General features: G+C 45.8%; 1 protein-coding gene across 1 annotated transcript; it reads left to right on the top strand.

Moving 5' to 3' along the window:
- Positions 1 to 17,359: 17,359 nt before the first annotated feature.
- On the top strand, positions 17,360 to 18,620 carry LOC141096624 (uncharacterized). Its single transcript, XM_073583353.1, has 2 exons — positions 17,360 to 17,593; positions 17,676 to 18,620. Exons 1-2 carry the CDS (start codon positions 17,376 to 17,378, stop codon positions 18,442 to 18,444), a joined length of 987 nt encoding a protein of 328 aa, XP_073439454.1. The 5' UTR covers positions 17,360 to 17,375; the 3' UTR covers positions 18,445 to 18,620.
- Positions 18,621 to 18,835: the final 215 nt, after the last annotated feature.

Here is an 18,835-nt window from a genome sequence, read left to right as displayed (position 1 = left end):
TGAGCGAACAAACCAGACTATTTGAGATGTTTCATATCTGCTGATCAGGATGACTGGGTCTCATTTTTGCCCTTGGCCGATTTCGCGCTAAACAATAGGGCTAGTTCTGCCACTTTGATGTCGCCTTTTTTCTGTAACTTTCGGTTTCATCCTCGATTTTCTTCAGGGCAGGTGGAATCTTCGGCCTGCCCAAGTGTGGATTCTGTGGTAGAGAGAATGCAGCAGATTTGGAACCAAGCAGTGGACAAGTTGTCCCACTCTCAGAAAAAGGCCCAACAGTTTTCCAACTGGCATAGGACCATTGGTCCCCGGTTTAAAGTGGGTGATATGGTTTGGTTGTCTTCAATAAATATTCCTATGAAGGTTGCGTCTCCAAAATTCAAGCCAAGATTCATTGGATTTGGACCTTATAAGATTTTGGAAATCCTTAACCCCGTTTCTTTCCGTCTGGCTCTTCCAGTTACGTTTAAGATTCATAACGTTTTTCATAAATCTTTGTTGAAGAGATTTTTGGAGCCAGTAGTTCCCATGGCGGCGCCTCCTGACCATGTATTGGTTAAAGGTAATTTGGAGCATGAGGTAGAGAAGATATTGGATTCTCGTTTGGCTAGACGGAGACTCCATTATTTGGTCAAGTGGAATGGTTATGGCCAGGAGGATAATTCTTGGGTCTCTGCTTCTGACATTCATGCCGAGAGATTGGATCGTGCTTTTCACCGGGCCCATCCTGACCGGCCTGGTGGCGTGGATGAGGGTTCAGTGACCCCCTCCTCAAGGGGGGGTACTGTTGTGAATTCTCTTTCTGGGCTCCCTCTGGTGGTTACTGAAGGTAATGAAGCTGGTCAGATTGACAGAGGTGTTGTGAGTTCTCTTTCTGGGCTCCCTCTGGTGATTACTGGAGGTAGTGGAGCTGGACATACTGACAGAGGCTTGCCACCTGATAATGACGATTGGAGATCTTGGGTTCCTGACTGGAGTATTTAAGACAGCTGACTTCCTTCAATCCCTGCTGGTGATTTTCTTCCTGTGCCTTATAAGGTCTGATGTTTCCTGCTCTGTTTCTGCATGGTTCAGCTAAGTGGTTCATTTACTAATCTTTTCGCATTTGATCTAGTTTTGTCTATCTCTGCTTTGTGTGGGTCAGCTTGCTCCTGCTGGGGCTGTGCTGGATCACCGCCCATATGTTACTGCTTGTGTCAGTTTGTTCTGTCCCCTGTTATATTGGTCTCTTTTTGCTTTCCTTTCAGTATATACCAGAGTGCTGATATAGTGGGGGCGAAGTCGTGTGACTTCAGTGGGTTTTTTTTGAGCATCAGACGTGTTGGATTTTTCAGGGTTTTTTGCGTGATTGCAGACAGTGTCTTTCCTTTCCTGTCCTGTCTAGTCAGTCTGGGCCCCATCACTTGCTCAGTCTATTTTTCTGCCTGCATTTGTGTGTTCATCTTGTCTCACTGACAATATATGTTTGGGGGCTATCTATTCCTTTGGGGTCTGCTCTGGGGCAGTTTAGATTTCACCTTTCTTGCTTTAAGCTGAGTTAGCTCTCCGGCTGTGATGAGGCATCTAGGGCATCATAGGTACGCGCCACGGCTACTGCTAGTTGTGTGGATAGGATCAGGGGTCTGCAATCCGCTTAGTTACCAACCTCACTGGTTTTCTGGTGGCTTAGCCTGGTCCTGCTATCCTCCTCGGTGACCCATTCATAACAAAACTCACTGAAGAGGGAAGGGATCCTAGAGGCACGGTACAACAACCATACTGTTCGTGGGGCTCGTTCCAGGCCAGCTGACGTCGGGTGGAGGGATCGGTCGCAGTTTAGGGACTGGCCCTAAAACTAGTGGAGTGGACAACGGACTCGGCTAGATAAACCAGAGGCTGTGAGCATTGCAAGTGCTGCAGCCAAATCCACAATTATTCGCTGAAAAGGCAGATACATAGGATCCAGGGACCTAGAGGTTATTCCTGACAAGATCCGAGTCTACTGGCTTGGGATACTGTTTGTGAAGGTGCTGGACAGGAGGTAGAAAATCAGCACAGGGAGATGGCCAGGAATAGAACATACTGAGGGGAGTTCTGGAAAGGTGTTCTCCATCTGCCTAGAAGATTGCTGGACCCCTCACTTGGAGGACACAGCACCAAGCGGGCATCTGTGCACACAAGAACTGTGAGTAAAACTTTGGAACTGCACCCAGCTGTGTCCTCTGAATTCTTTCTGCAATACCTATTCAGACCTGCTACATCTCTTGCCAAATACTACACCACCACTATCTTCTACAAAATACATCTGCCCTGGGACAAAATCTCTGCCTGTGGAGAGCTATTCCAACTCTGCTGCATCACACCATCAGTCCCAGAGGATCTGCACTGCAGTGCTGGTCACCTCTGACCATATACCACAGGTGGCGTCACGAACTTATCAAAACATAGACTTTATTCCTCATCAATTCTTATTTTTACATGGACTCTCAGGGCCACGGACCGGGTCACTGCTGCCGTGACACATCCCTTTAAGACACTGGCCCGCTACCGAGTAACCCACGGCCCTGGGGGTGCTCTATTTTGGCATCACGAGCAGGATATCGAAGTCCGGTATCACCGGGTCCTGTGTGCCAGAGACTTTATTGAACTGTGAAATTGCTAAACAAAATGAACCAACCCTTTAACTGGGGTCCCGTGCACCTAACAGAATGTGCATAGGAGTGAATTTATTGAACTGTAAAGATGGTTGCCATTGCGGTTCCATGCGGTCCTGAGGGTGCTCCACATTAGTATTTGGTCAATATTTTTCATAAGTGTTTATATGCTAAAACGAGGAGTGGAACATACAGAGAAAAACTATAATTGAAACTATAATTGAAAGATTGTCACCTGTTCTGTGTTTTGGAGACACTCCTGGTTTTGGCATACAGATTTGATGAACTATTGATCAAAAATACTGTTGTGTGAATAAAGCCTAAAACTATCTCATCCATTGCAGTTGACACTTTTCCAATTACCATACATTTTGTACAAAACTACAATTATTATAGTGGTTTGAAAAAACCACTATATTGTAATCCGAACACTGTTAACTTATTCTTCTTCTTCTGCTTCTTCTTCTTATTATTATTATTCAGTTGATTTTCCGCAATTAAAAATCGAACCCTGAGGGGCCCCGGCCACAAAATCGGACCCTGAGGGGCCCCGGCCACAAAATCGGACCCGGCCACAAAAGGAAATGTCAGGATATTGAGGAATTTACTTAGCATTTTTATAGAACTCTCATCCCCCCTCAAAAAATGATTTCACAAGAAATACAAAACCCATGTACAGTCACTGGTGACAAGCAAGAACACTTTTTTTCTGTAAAGAATATTGAGCTGCCTTGCTTCTGCTTTTTGGTACATTAAGAATTAATTTAATAAAATGTGCTATTGTAAATCATATGCAGCAGGGCAGACGTCGCCTACACTATATGGATGATCATTCTAAGACTGGCACTGATGCTGGCAGCTCTCCTAGCTCTTTTTACCTTATCAATTGAATTTCTGCAGTTTTCCAAACTTCTACTGTACTCTCATCTTCTTCACTGCTCTAGTTATTCAATATGTTACTGTCTGGAGAATTTGTCCAATGTTTTAAGACTTTTTCTTCCTATCTCTATTGATGAGCTGTGAGCTCTGACAAACTCTCACTATCTTAAAATCACACTAAAACGGCAGCTGCGTTCCTTGCCTGGGATTTTATACAGGCTATGATATTGCCTTTATACCATGTGATGTGATAGCTGCTACAAGAAATTTTGGGGAGGCCCATACGTGAGGTCATGTCAGCCTTTTGTTATGAATATTATCGTGTAATCTGTAAAAAGGCGTAGAACAAAATAAAAAATTGTTCGAATTTGCTGGGAACTTTTTATGCGATTTGAAAAAAATTTGACTCAAACAATTTGATTATCTCAACTATCTAGTAAAATTCACTTTTGTGAGGTAAGCCATTTTGTTTAGTGGTTGTTATGCAGAAATTATCTCTGCGCTCTTTATAAAATACAAATTCTGCATAATCTTTCCAACTTTACAACTCTGCTTTGTACCGTTCTGGTATTTTTCCAAAAATTGCATGATTGAATTAACAGCTGGATGTCAGTGCTGATAGTATCAGACCATGCCGCGACTCTGGCAGAATAGTAATGTTCAGTTGTGATATTAACTATACATTTCCATGAGGAGTAACGGAGGACAAGAACAACACAAAGTTCTACTAAGATGATACAGAGTTGTTGTTTTATCGAGAATACAAGTATTTTCTAAATAATACATTAATTGGAAAAATTGGTTTCTACTCGCAACGTGTGACTAAACTATCAGAGCATTGTCACAGTCATTGTTCTAGGTTTCAATTATTTCTTTACTATATCTCTTTTTCGAAAATGATTTCTTGTTCATTAATTTCCTGCATTTTGATACTTTTTTACTTGCAACTCTATTGTCCTCTGCCTTAGGGCAGTTTCACACGTCAGTGTCTCCGGTACGTGTAGTGACAGTTTTCTCACGTACCAGAGACACTGACACACGTAGACACATTCGAATGAATGTGTCTATGCAGATGTCAGCGTGTTTTCACAGACCGTGTGTCCGTGTGCAAAACACGCTGACATGTCCGTTTTTGTGCAACAGCACGGATCACACGGGCCCATACAAGTCAATGGGTCCGTGTAAACACGTACCGCAAACGGATGCTGTCCGTGTGCGTTTTTAAAAGTCAAAGGGTTAACATTGAAATTAATTTTTCAAAAAACACGGACACGGACACACGGACAGCATACGGACCGCACACGGACAGCACACGGATGGTACACACGGACATACGGATAGCACACGGATGTCACACGGATGGCATACGTATGCACACGGACACACGGACACGGATAGCTCCGGTACCGGTTTTTCCGGTACCGGAATTATCTGGACGTGTGAAACTGCCCTTAATCCTCTAGAGCCACCACGGCCTTTCTGTTAATGAATACACACATTTCATAATATTCAGACTACTTCAAGAGTCTCTTGACATGTGTAAATATTTCTTTGACTGTTAAAAGTAAGACTGTGAGAAGAATACGGGAACTGTAGATTTAAAGGTCATAATCAGCACAAGGTAAAATATAGTAAAAAAATGTCATAGTGTCGCTTAAATAAACATTTTGAATAACCTATTGTCAAGGATTAGAAAAACATGGCTGCATCATTCCCAAAAACAGCGCCACACCTGTCCATCTGGCTCTATATAGTATTACAGCCGCATCCTACTCACTTGTTTCATATTACGTTTCTGCAATCTTTTTATATTGTGAACAATAAAAACTGATGTAAAAATGATGCAAAAGGCTGCATTTTAAAGCAATTAGCATACGTTGCATCCGTTTGCACCAGTTTTTACAGTTTGCTTTTTTTTTTTATGGATCTGTTTTTTAAGTGAAATAGAGACGGGAGTGTCAAGAGATCATATGGCTTGTTTCCTAGGGTAAAAAAACAAAGTGATCAAAGTACGGGTGCAAACATATGCAAATGCTATTTATCTCTCAATAGATAGATAGATAGATATGGGATAGATAGATATGTGATAGATATGGGTCGCCCTCGCACACCCAGGGCAGCGGGGTACTCGGTACCGGGCCGTTGTCAAGGTGGGAATGTGCCACAGCAGCGGTGACCCGGTCCATGGCCCTGGGCGCCCAATATCAATGGCGGTGATGTTAATGGTGTTAAAGTTTATTAGAATAGTTCGTGATGCCACCCGTGGTGTTTGGCAAGTAAGATGTTGAGCCAACGCTGCATGCAGATCCGCTGGGACTGATGGTGTGGTGCAGCAAAGATGGTGTAGCTCCCCACAGGTGGAGCCGTAGTCCCAGGGCAGTGTAGGTGCAATGGATGAGGAGAGGCGCAGAGTGGTATGGAGGCTGGTACCCAGGTGTAGTGGTGCGGGAATAACTGGAGGACACCCGAGTATGCGGTTCCAAAGCTTTACTCACTGTTTGCCGTTCACACCACTGCCTGCCTCCATACTGTGTTCTCCGGGTCAGGGCTCCAGCCAACCTCCAGGCAGGATAGGATTCTTCCTTCCACACTCCGCCAACATGTACCTTACTGAACGACTCCTCCCAATGCGCCTTTAGGTGCGAAGCACTCCAGTACTTAGTTACCCTGGAATGCCTCTCTCTAGGTGTTCCTAGTCTTTACTTGTATGACGGACAGCTGTAGCCTGCTTCGGGGACTCCTCACTGCATCCCGGCTCTCTATTCAGTTGCTGTTGTGTCCCAAGTCTATGATGGGAGCAAGGCGCTAGCCGCTCACTACTTCTCCGGTGTCTGTTGCCGGACATAAAGATCCAATCAACCTCGGGGATCGGGCCCCGGCCTTTGCGCTCTCTCAACTGGAAGGGTTCTCTCTCTTTCTCAACCTGCTTCCCACTGTCCTTCTATTCTCCTTCGTTCCGATCTGTTCTATCTCTCTTATGGAATCTGTAGTCTCCAGTCTACGTCTCTTTCTCCTTCTCTTCCTTCCCTAGGGAGCTCGTTCCACTAAGACCAGTCCTCAGCCTCTCCTGACTGACTGCCTTCCTCCGCCTTGAGCTCCTCTCAGGCTGACCTGCTGTCAGTCTGCTCTCTCTCTCTCAGACCCTCGTCTGACTGACTTGAAATCCTACACCTTCCTTCTCTTTTATATCTAACTCCACCCGCCTCCCCAGCACCTCTCGTGTTACGAAGCCAGGGACCACAAAAGGCACCCTATGACCTTTCCAGCATAAAACATGGATGGGTCCCTGCTGAACTATCTTGTGTGTGGGGTGCAGGTGTTGGAATGCGGAAGGGAGCTCCCAACCTACCTGGATGGTGGGGCACCACACCTTAGGAGAAGGTGCAGTACCTCTGTGGCGACTGAAGCCTCAGGGGCACCACAGATAGATATGAGATAGATAGATCGATAGATAGATAGATAGATGGATAGATATGTGATAGATAGATATTTTTAGAAAATATAGAACAGCATACTTTCCAAACAGGTGGGTGCAGAGGCCTCCCGGCAAAAAATCTGTATACTTGCCAACTTTATAGAGACAAAAAAATGGTAAGCAGCACTCCAAAGATTACTTGGAGACTAAGGTGAACTTTATTAGGCCCACATGGCGTGGCCATGTGGGCCTAATAAAGTCCACCTTAGGGTATGTTTCCACAGTCAGTATTTGCTGCGGATTGAACGCTGCATACAGCCACAGCATCCAAACCGCAGCGTCCAGATGTTACAGCATAGTGGAGGGGATTTTATGAAATCCCATCTCCACTATGCGTGAAGGGCCTCATCCGGCGGCCCTGTGTATCTGGACATGCGGCGCGTTTTTCCAGACAGCAGCATGTCTATTTATCTTGCGGAGACATGGTTATAGAACAGCACCACTTAGTGTCTACTCACAGCGGGTGCCAAGTCTTCAGACAAAATGTCCAATTTAAAGCCCAAATGGCAACGTTTCGGTTTTCAGAATTTTTCTCTGAGAATATGGATAGAATTGGACCTAAGCTGTAGAACAAGAATCTGCCCATGTAGTTTGTTTTTTCTAAAATCTTTGTTCAATTCTTGGGAAGCCATCCGTGTGCTGTTCATGTTTTTCACAGCCCCATAGACTTTTATTGGCACTTTTCATCGATGATAGTAGAGATAAATGGGCATGTCTCCTTGAGTTTTACAAGGATATATGAATAGCACCGTAGATTTTAATGGGTACATGTTCTAACTGATAAACTTCTAACTTGACGGTATATGAAAGAGATGATAAAATAGTTGTGGTGGGGCGAAATGAATGACTGAATTATGCCTAAAATGACAATTTAAAAAGAAATCTGCAGTAGAATGTGTTACCTGCTCAGAGTTGGGAACTCTCAGATAATGTAAGGTCATTCCACGGCAATGTGTTTTGACAATAGTATGTTCTCTTCATCATGTCAAGAGTGAATAATGCAACAATATTTATACATAAAGATATAAGGTGTCATTAGCCAAGAATATATAGTATAAGGGTTTATTAAAATCAAAGAGAATAATTCATGTGAAACAACACAAATAAATGTACACTCAGATCTTAGATATCTTTAGACATTTCAGATCTTTTCACCTGATTTTTCATTTACAAATGTGGCGCCCCTGAGGCTTCAGTCGCTACAGAGGTACTGCACCTTCTCCTAAGGTGTAGTGCCCCACCATCCAGGTAAGGTGGGAACTCCTGACCACGCTCCACACCTGCATTCCACACACAGGATAGTTCAGTGGGGCCACCTAACAGCTTCAAGCTGGGGGTTAGCAGAGCACCCCTCGTGGAACCCTGCTTCGTAACACGAGATGTGCTGGGAGGCGGGTGGAGTGAGATGATACAAAAGAGAGGGAAAGTGTAGGATTTAAGGTCAGTCAGGCAGTGAGACGAGAGAGAGAGAGAGAGAGAGCAGGCTGACAGCAGGTCAGCCTGAGAGGGGCTCAAGGCGGAGGAAGACAGTCAGTCAGGAGAGGCTGAGGACTGGTCTTAGTGGAACGAGCTCCTCAGGGAAGGAAGAGAAGGAGAAAGAGACGCAGACTGGAGACTACAGATTCCATAAGAGAGATAGAACAGATCGGAACAAAGGAGAATAGAAGGACGGTGGGAAGAAGGTTGAGAAAGAGAGAGAACCCTTCCAGTCCAGAGAGCGCAAAGGCCGGTGCCTGGTCCCCGAGGTTGATTGGATCTTTATGTCCGGCAACAGACACCGGAGGAGTAGTGAGCCGCTAACGCCTTGCTCCCATCATAGACTTGGGACACAACAGCAACCGATTTGCGAGCCAGGACTCTGAGAGGAGTCCCCGATAGACGCTACAGCTGTCTGTCATACAAGTAAAGACTAGGAACACCTAGAGAGAGGCATTCCAGTAACTAAGTACTGGAGTGCTTCGCACCTAAAGGCGCTATGGAGGATTCGTTCAGTAAGGTACATGTTGGTGGAGTGTGGAAGGGAGAATCCTATCCTGCCTGGAGGTTGGCTGGAGCCCTGACCCGGAGAACACAGCACGGAGGCAGGCAGTGGTGTGAACTGCAAACAGTTAGTAAAGCTTTGGAACCGCATACTCTGGTGTCCTCCAGTTATTCCAGAACCGCGACATCTGGGCACCAGCATCCGTACCATTCTGCACCTCTCCACATCCATTGCACCTACACTGCCCTGGGACTACAGCTCCACCTGTGGGGAGCTATACCATCTCTGCTGCACCACACCATCAGTCCCAGCGGATCTGCATGCAGCGTTGGCTCAACATCTTACTTGCCAAACACCACGGGTGGCGTCACGAACTATTCCTATAAACTCTAACACCATTAACATCACCGCCATTGATATTGGGTGCCCAGGGCCACGGACCGGGTCGCCGCTGCTGTGACACGTTCCCACCTGACACCGGCCCGGTACCGAGTAACCCCCTCTGCCCTGGTGTGCGACGCCCACGTGGGGTGACCCACAAATATTTAAAAAGTTGCAATATTTGTCGCAAATGTACTCCAGTTACCCCTTTGGATTTGATTTTCTGTACGCTTTTTTTACTTTTTTATTTATTTATTTTTTTAAATATGTGAATTTTGTAACTCAAAAGTCGCAAGAAAAATTAAAGACAAAATAAAAGCATTTTTTGACTGCGCAAAGTCTGTAAAACAACTGTGCCATTTTGCACAAATGCCACAAGCCAAAAAGAAAAGTGAATTTAAAAAAAAATGGCAAATGATGGAATTGGGGCTTCTGTGTCTTTTCAGGGAAGTTGTAAAACTAGCTTTATATAGTTAGCTCATGTTACAAAAGACTGTCATGGGATGTACTCAACAAAGAAATGTGTTTAAAGCACAATGGCGTATTTATGGTCTCAGTCGACACTTTACAGGCTATGAAAGCCTGTCTGCACATATGTTAGTCAGACTGATCTAAAATAGCTTAGAGTGTAATGGAAACCTCTCTCCAGGTTTGGCCGTTATAGATACGGCCATCACCTTTCAGGGCTGATATACAGCATCCTATAATGCTGTATATCTGCCCCCGACCCGACCTATAAGAGAAGAAAAATAACTTTTACTATACTCACCTGCGCGTCGCTGGTCTTAGTCCAGCGCCTCCCTTCTTCTTGTGATGCCGCCCTCCTGCTTGTTCATGTGGATGAGCCCCGGCGCATGCGCACTGCAGTGCTTTGCTCTGCCCTCGACATGGCAAAGAACGCCTGTGCAGGAGCGCTGTGCCGAAGAAACCCTGTGGATGACGAAGGGATGCGTCATCCACACGAAGCAAACAGGAGGACAGGGATCATAAGAAGATGGGAGGTGCAGGACCAAAAGGAGCGACACCCCTCGGACCGGACCTCCCCGCAGGTGAGTATAATAAAAGTTATTTTACTTCTCTTACAGGTCAGGTTGGGGGCAAATATACAGCATTATTGAATGCTGTATATCAGCCCTGAAAGGTGATGGATGTATCTCTTATTGGCCAAATCTTGATGGAGTACAGGAGGCGTCAAATTCATTAAGAGGTGCACACCATTTAATGAATTCGTCACATCTACTGAGTGGCATGTGCCTCTGTGCACCATACCAGAAATACTACTCCAGTCAAAATATCCAAAAGCAGATTTTTCCAACGTTTTATGGACTGATGAGATGTGAATGACTCTTGACGGACCAGACAGACGGTCTCGTGGCTGGATTAGTATCCAGCAAGGTGGAGAGGAGGCACTGCTATGTCCTAGTATTATTAAAGGTGAGCTAGTTGGACCTTTTTGGGTGGAAGATGGTCTCAAAATCACTGCCACGTTTTAGGAGACACTCACTTCAGACAGTGGTACAGGAAAAAGTCTGCATCTTGCAAGAAAACCATGATTTTTATGCAGGAAAATGCTCCATCTAATTCATCGAAGTCTCCACTGCGTGACTAGCCAAGAATGGCCTTAAAGATGAAAGAAACTTTTTGAATTATTCAGATGTCAGGTTTATTAACCTTTTAGATATGCAAGCACAACTGGAGTTGTTCAATAATTGGGATGTTAACATGCTAGATGAATTCACCGAGAAGTGTACTTTCTGAAAAAGGGTCACTTTGGGGGTTTCTGAAGATCACTAAATGTGGAGCCCACAACCTATTACTGCCAAATTTGCATTACAAAAGGCAAAAAAATATTTTTATCTTTTGAGCCATGCCACATGCAAAAACAATAGTTTTCTCCCACATATCGGGTATTTCCGAATTTTTTTTCAATTTGCAGCATCCATTTTCTCCAACTACTCCTTGTGAAAAAGAAAATTTGCGGCCAAAATAGCATTTTAGTGTAAAAATATTTAATTTAGTTGCTTATATGAATTTTGTGAAGCACCTGTGTATTCAAAATTCTATATGAATTCCTTGATTAGTTTCAGAAATGAGGTAATTGTGGAGGGTTTTCTACTGTTCTAGTACCACACACTAAGGTCGGGGTCACACTTGCGAGTGTGATGCGAGAAACTCGCATGAGTCTCTCGTATCAACACCCGGCTAAATGGAAAATCAGTGAATTCAGAAGAAATTGCACAACAAAGAGTGGGGTCCATTTGAAGATAAAACAAATTTGGGGCTAAAACAATATCTTAGATTAAAGAATATAATTACCTTATATATTTTTTCATTCCATTTTGCATTAACTCATATAAAGCAACTGAAGGGTTAAAAACTTCCTAAATACTTTAAGGGGTGAAATTTTAAAATGGGGTCACTTGGGAGGTGTTTCTGACTAATAGCCCCTCAAAGTCACTTCAAAGCTGAACAGGTGTGTAAAAATAGAGTTTGTAAATTGAGTTGAAAAACTTAAAAATTGAGGCTAAACTTTAACTCTTCTAACTTCCTAAATCTTTGATCTTCTTCTGGAAAAGCCATTATTTTGCTGTTTTAGAGGTATGCTTGGGGTCCTTGTCATGTTGACAGGAGAAATTCCTTTTTATCTGTAGCTGCTAGTAAAGGCCCGAAGGTTTTCTTGTTATATTAACTGACATTTGCTACTGTTCATAATTCCCCCCACGTTGACTACAACACTAGTTCCAGCTGCTGAAAAACATCTCCAAAGCATAACTCTGACTTCACCATGCTTCACTCTGGGTATAGTATTCTTTTGATGATGCACAGTGGTGTTAGTTTTGTTCCAAATATTCCTTCTGGAATTATGGCCAACAAGCTCTGTTGTGCCAAATTTATTTCACTACTTGATGACCGTCTTTACAGTGTTTCATGGTATATCTTGTAAATTTTTGGTACCCTTCTCCTGACTAATAACTTTCAACAGTGAGATCCTTTTGCTGTGTTGCCAGCTGTTTATGGACCATGTCTTTTGCTGTAAAATGTATCGTAACTAAGAAAAAGTCAGGAAAGTCTTCCTACCGCAGCTAAACTTTATATGGAGTTAATTAGAATCAATGTAAATGATGGCAGCTGTGCGCTGGCTATTATTTAACAGGAGTTTAAATGTGATTGGCTATTTTTATTTCCCCTCTCAAAATGATTGCTGTTTATTTCTCAATGGATTTGCAGAGATTATAGGTGTTATTAAAGGTGTAAAAAAATCTGAATTGATTCTAACTGGTATGATTTTTTTATATGACAAAAATTTAACAGGGGTGTAGACTTTTTATATCCACTGTATGCTGTATCCATGTGCTCCTGATTCATGTACTTTAGGTCTCCTTCACAAGTCCTGTTTAAACAGCCATTTTCCTAGTGTTTTGCGTAGACACACGGTCTGTGTAAAAACATGTACATACGCATAGCAGCATCCATTATAATGGGCACATTTGGTTTCCGTGATAAAAAAGGATGCCCCACATACTGGAAGCACAGACATGTGAATGAGATGTTAGATAAAGCTTATTTTATTTGGTGCAAAATTTTATGGTCTTTGCCAAGAGGGCAGTGCTCACAAGATTCTCGGGGGCATGCCTTAAGGCTGTTTTGCATTATTACCCTGTAAGTCATGCCCTTCGGTAAAGGCCATAAAAATTTGCACAAAATAAAAATGCCTGTACCTCTGAGACCGTATGGCGGATTAAAAAAACCCCAAATGATTCATGGGAGCAATGAGAATAGCTAAACCGGCCACTTTTGATCATGTGAAAGGTTCTTTAACCCCTTTCCGACATCAAGTTTAATAGTACGCCGATGTCAGACACCCTCCCTTTGATGTGGGCTCTGGTGGTGAACCCACATCTTTCCTTGCACATGCAGGTCGTCGGCACTCATAGCAAGTGAGTAATTTTGCTACATACAGGCGATCTGTTCCTTGCCTGTATGTAGCAGAGCTGATCAGGTTATGGCAGCTTCTAGTCTCCCATGGAGACTATTGAAGTATGCCAAGAGTAAAAAAAAAAGTTTTTAAAAGTACAAAAAAATAAAAAAAAATAAACGTTCAAATCACCCCCCTTTCACCCCATCTCTATATATAAAACTGAATGTATGTATGTATGTGTGTGTGTATCACCAACCAATCACTAAGCATCTCTCATTTCACCAGAGCTAAGTTAAAAGAAGCCGAGCTGTGATTGGCTGCTATGAGCAAGTTTTCCCATTTGACAACACCTCAGCAGACTCTGACATGGTGGGAGAAATCTAGCATCCCCAGGAACATAAGCTCCCAGCCATTGTCTGCCCCCCCAGGCAGGAGCACAGAGCACATGACAGAAATGAAAACCCCCCCACCCGTGCCCATATACAAATCGCACATCTTCCATCCCATAGGCACATCTTCCCTCTTAAAGGGATCTCCGGTATGGAAGTCAGGGAAAATCCTTCCAGCGCTTTGGTTTTGACCCCAGGCCTCTCTTAAAGGGATCCCCGGTATGGAAGTTAGGACCGTTCCACTCAGCTCTCTGGTTCTGACCCCAGCGTCTCATAAAGGGATCATTGGTCATTGGTATGCAAGTTAGGGCAAATCCACTCAGTGTTTTGGTACTGACCCCAGGCCTTTCTTAAAGGGATCTCCGGTATGGAAGGCAGGGCAAATCCATCCATTGCTATGGTACTGACCCCATGACTCTCTTAAAGGGATCTCCAGTAAGGAAGTCAGGGCAATTGCCTTCAAATGCTCTGGTACTGACCTCTCTTAAAGGGATCTCCTGTATGGAAGTTACGGCAAATCCCTCAGCGCTCTGATTCTGACCCCAGGGTTCTATTAAAGGGATCATTGGCATGCAAGTCAGGACAAATCCATCCAGCGCTCTGGTTCTGATCCCAGGCTTTCTTAAAGGGATCCCTGGTATGGAAGTTAGGGCAAATCCACTCAGCGCTCTGGTTCTCACCCAAGTCCCCTCTTAAAGGGATCCCCAGTATGGAAGTGAGGGCAAATCCACTCTGCACTTTGGTACTGACCCCAGGCCTCTCTTAAAGGGATCCCCAGTATGGAAGTCAGGGTAATTGCCTTCAAATGCTCTGGTACTGACCCCAGGCTCTCTTAAAAAAACGCATTGCCCACGGACCAATGATTCTCTATGGGGTAGCTCCCATCAGCCGTATTTTCCTCGCGTATTTTCTACGGTCCGTGCCAATCGCAGCATGCTGCGATTGTCAGCGTATTACGACCGTAGTACGCCAATGCAAGTCTATGGGTGCTCAAAAAAATCGCATTACACACGGACCACCCGTGTGACTTGCGAGAAATGCGCAAGACTTTTCCTGGTGGAAGGAAATGGGCCAATCCATCATTAGGAAGCTTAGACATGCAAATTAGCTCAAATAGCGCTCCAGACATCCAGGAAGTACGCCTCCACGGAGTTGTCATGATACATGCTGGATCATGACTGATATAATGCAAAGTAATCTTTTTTTCCTTGAGCTGTGTGCTCGGAGTTGGGTTTGCCCCCAGTGGCCAGTATGGTCTTTGCACTGTGTGCTTAGAGATAGTTTTGCCCCGGTGGCCAGTATGGTTATTGCACTGGTGTTTTAAGAGATAGTTTTCCCCAGGTGGTGGTTAGTGTAATTGCACGGGAATCACTAACAGGTGTGTTTACTCAATAAAGGTGTGTCAGTTGTTCTGACTCTTGTAGATGATATTGTTTGGCTTTTCCAACCATGCTGAGTGAAGGAAGGAGCTGAAGAGAGTCCAGGACAACTCAGTCAGTGTCCTGGAGTGGCAGCTATGGTGTCAGTGAGGTGTTTGTGTAAAGCATGGTGGAGTGGCAGCTATGGTGTCAGTGAAGAATTCTTGCAAAGCTTGGTGGAGTGGCAGCTATGATGTAGAGCTGCACTCAGTTGCTGGACTCTTTTGCTGGAAGCTGCACTCAGGTGCTGGACTCTGTTGCTGGACAGCTGCACTCAGGTGCTGGACTCCGTGGCTGGACAGCTGCACCCAGGTGTTGGACACGGTGGGAGGAAGATGCACTCAGGTGATGGACTCTGTTGCCTGGAGCAAGTGCATCAGAGCAAAGCTAAGTGTTTCCCTGTTTGTCACTTTTCCTCATGTTGGTGTTAGTACAGCGGTGGGGCCAGTGCCTGCACCACCCAGCTCCCTATTAAGGAATAGGTGTAGGGTGTGCTAGCGTGATAGGTATCCTGATCGGTGACAGGTGAGGAGCCTGTATAGGGAACGTTAGGAGTGTTAGGGACACTGACTCAGGGGAGTGCAGGAGGTCTCCACATCCCCCGTTCCCTATGGCAGGGCCCACCGTTGTAAATGTTTCCCTATCCCCTGTGTCTTGTTGTATTAGTTACTGGCCTGCGGGCTGCGTCACACAGGATGGGGCACGTGACATTATCACCAACCTTACTTTTTTTTTTCTGGTGAGCCTCAGGCCATGTTCAGACCTTTGAGCATTTGCTGCTGGGCCTCACTGAGGAGAGTGAGGAGCTGCATGGTTTGTAAGCAGTTCCAGCAGCAATAATCAGGGTCTGGGATCTTCCCTCTGACTCAACTGGAAAATCAAATAGCGGTTGGCAAGGAAGCCCTCTAGAGTCGGTGCTGGGGAGCGGGACTTGCTCATATAGGCGGATGCACCCAGACAGGTGGGTGGAGTTGGTGTCCCCTTGGTGCTGTCTGGGGTTCCCCGAGGTGAAGGAGTACGTCCCAGTAGTGAGCAGACTGGTGTTATAGTCTGTGGGGCTCACGCCAAATCTTCCATACCACCGAAGCCGCCCCCTCCTGGACATGTGGAGGAAGGCGACCAGGGAGTGTATTTTTCCTCCATATCCCAGGCCCCTCCCTCACCGGTGTGAGCAGCAGGTGTGCTGCGGGGGAGTAGGGGCAAATCTAAACCCTCGCCATTAGCCAACCCTGGGAGGCACCAACCTCGTGGTGTAAAGGGTTCGCGAGGGTGTACCCCTTGGTGGAGTGCGGGGGTGTGAGTGTGGTGACACAGGGGGATGCCTCTGTTGTAAATCCCAGAGAGAGTTCCCCGATTATTGACAAACGAATGTGTGGCAATAAACATTCAGGTCCGGACCTGTGTGTGAACGAGTGTGTATGGGTCCCACCAAAAAAAAAAAACATCTAGTGGGAGTGTGTTTGTGGAGTCTTACCAGCTCATATCAAACATTCACATATATAACTCAGAGTCCTGGAGTGGCAGCTATGGTGTCAGTGAGGTGTTTGTGTAAAGCATGGTGGAGTGGCAGCTATGGTGTCAGTGAAGAATTCTTGCAAAGCTTGGTGGAGTGGCAGCTATGGTGTAGAGCTGCACTCAGTTGCTGGACTCTTTTGCTGGAAGCTGCACTCAGGTGCTGGACTCCGTTGTTGGACAGCTGCACTCAGGTGCTGGACTCCTTGGCTGGACATCTGCACCCAGGTGTTGGACACGGTGGGAGGAAGATGCACTCAGGTCTCCACATCCCCGTTACCTATCGCAGGGCCCACCGTTGTAAATGTTTCCCTATCCCCTGTGTCTTGTTGTATTAGTTACTGGACTGCAGGCTGCGTCACACTGGACAATTACACGTGCCGTGTCCTGTTGTATTAGTTACCGGCCGGCTGGCCGTGTCACACAGGATGGGGCACGTGAGAGGAGTCCTGCAGCGTAATGTCTGGCCACATTAATGTGGAACTCCTAATTGTGTTGGTCCAGGAAAGGTCCGAACTTTGGGACCAACGGGATGCCCATTATTCTGACCGGGGCCGGCATGGAGGCGCATCTGTGTGCACATGTTCCCAGACTATGCCCAACGGCCACGTGAGGAGCAACAACACATTCGTAAGAAAATGTCATTTTTACCAATCAGCTTAAAGGCCAGAAGTGAGCTTATTTGAATGTAGCCCCTACAATCCTAGACTGTGTATGTAGGTATCCCTGTTTGCTAAAGAAAAATTTAGATAAAAACCAGCCCCTACTAGGCCACGTGACTATGTGAAATGTTAGGAATATTGCTTGGCACAATTCCCAAAGGTTACAGTCCCTTTTCACTTCACATTGCAGTTGAGGATGTGATGAGACGCTGGCGCAGCATCCGCGACCAGTACCAGCGTGAAAGACAGCAGAGGGCCAGGAGTGGGGCAGCAGCACCGACCAAGCGGAAATACATCTATTCTGACCGCTTGGCATTTTTGGCACCCAGTATGGATCTCAGACCGTAAGTACAGACATCACACCACATGGCCCATATGCCTTTTAGGGTCAGAGCTACATTTGTTTTTTTGTACATTTCCTAACAGAACTCAGTACAACCTCACAGAGAGGGAGACAGGGTTGGATACTGAGCCCATTATAGACCCGGACGGGGGATGTGAAGACGTGGCTGGCCCATCTTCTGACCAGAGCTTTTGCAACCCCCAAGCTCCACCAGCATCAGGCCCAGCATCAGGTTCTGCACCTGGTCCAGACCCAGCAGAGCCACCAGTAGCCAGCAACTTAGAAGACCCTGGCAACAGCAGCAGCCCTACTGGCCGTGTTGAGGGGTCCCCCCAGTGTGCAGCCGTAGGCCGCGGGGGGAGACGGAGAAGGGACAACACTGCCTCTGATACCCGAAGGCATGTGGACACAGGTGTCCTAAATTACCTGTCCAGGCCTGCCCAGGATGAGGGTGAAGAGGCATATTCCCAAAGCCTGGCCCGGTACCTCCGTCCCCTACCCCGTGAGGTGAGGCTACGTGTGCGCGGATCTATTCAGATCCTAATTGATGCATGCACACACCCCAATGACCCATATGAGTTGTTTGAGTATCTTGAGAGGTGGCAGCTCTCAACCCGTAACCGTCTCCGCCTTGTCCGACAACCAGCTGTGCATGCTCAATTAGGATCTGAGTGTCCGCCTGCACGTGTGCCTACACCTCCACCCATCCCCCCCCCAAACCAACCTTGGCCACAACAGGGCCAAATGGCAGCTTATAACCAACCTGCCCAATATGGCCACTTGTACAGACCTGGTGTTGGAGGCTGGCCCCAACCTGGGGTTTGGACGACATGGTCATATTGGGGGGTATGATGGACGTGGCTACAATCAGCCACAGGATTATACTCGACAGTATCCTTATGGTCTCTTTGGTGCGCAGCTGCAGGAACATGACCACATCTTCCCACAGGGCCAAGATCATCCACCCCAACAGGGTGATGGTCAAGCTGGGCACCCCAACACCCAACAAAGAGATGAAGGCCTCCCGCCATCACCTCCGCCAAGCTACCAGCAGTTATAAAATAGCTAATTGATTTGTAAATGTTTTTTGTTGGTATTTATAATTTCTTGTTACCTCTTTGTGTGTCAAAAAATGACAATGTTATATACCGAAAAGGCTAAATGGCCTGGGAAATATCTGCCATATGACAAAAATATGGTACACCGTATTGTAAGCTATTTTTTGCATTTATAAAACACTAGC

The sequence above is a fragment of the Dendrobates tinctorius genome, unplaced genomic scaffold (assembly GCF_039654945.1).
Source record: "Dendrobates tinctorius isolate UK_male_01 unplaced genomic scaffold, ASM3965494v1 ptg000075l, whole genome shotgun sequence".
NCBI lineage: Eukaryota > Metazoa > Chordata > Amphibia > Anura > Dendrobatidae > Dendrobates > Dendrobates tinctorius.
Note: the sequence above shows the minus strand (reverse complement) of the source record. Positions and strands in the feature narration are given on the sequence as shown.

Excerpts from the sequence above, each read along its gene's own strand:
- LOC141096624 (XM_073583353.1), top strand. The coding sequence starts at position 17,376 with ATGTTAGGAATATTGCTTGGCACAATTCCCAAAGGTTACAGTCCCTTT. Across the intron at positions 17,594-17,675 it reads CCCAGTATGGATCTCAGACC|AACTCAGTACAACCTCACAG; the intron begins GTAAGTACAGAC and ends ATTTCCTAACAG.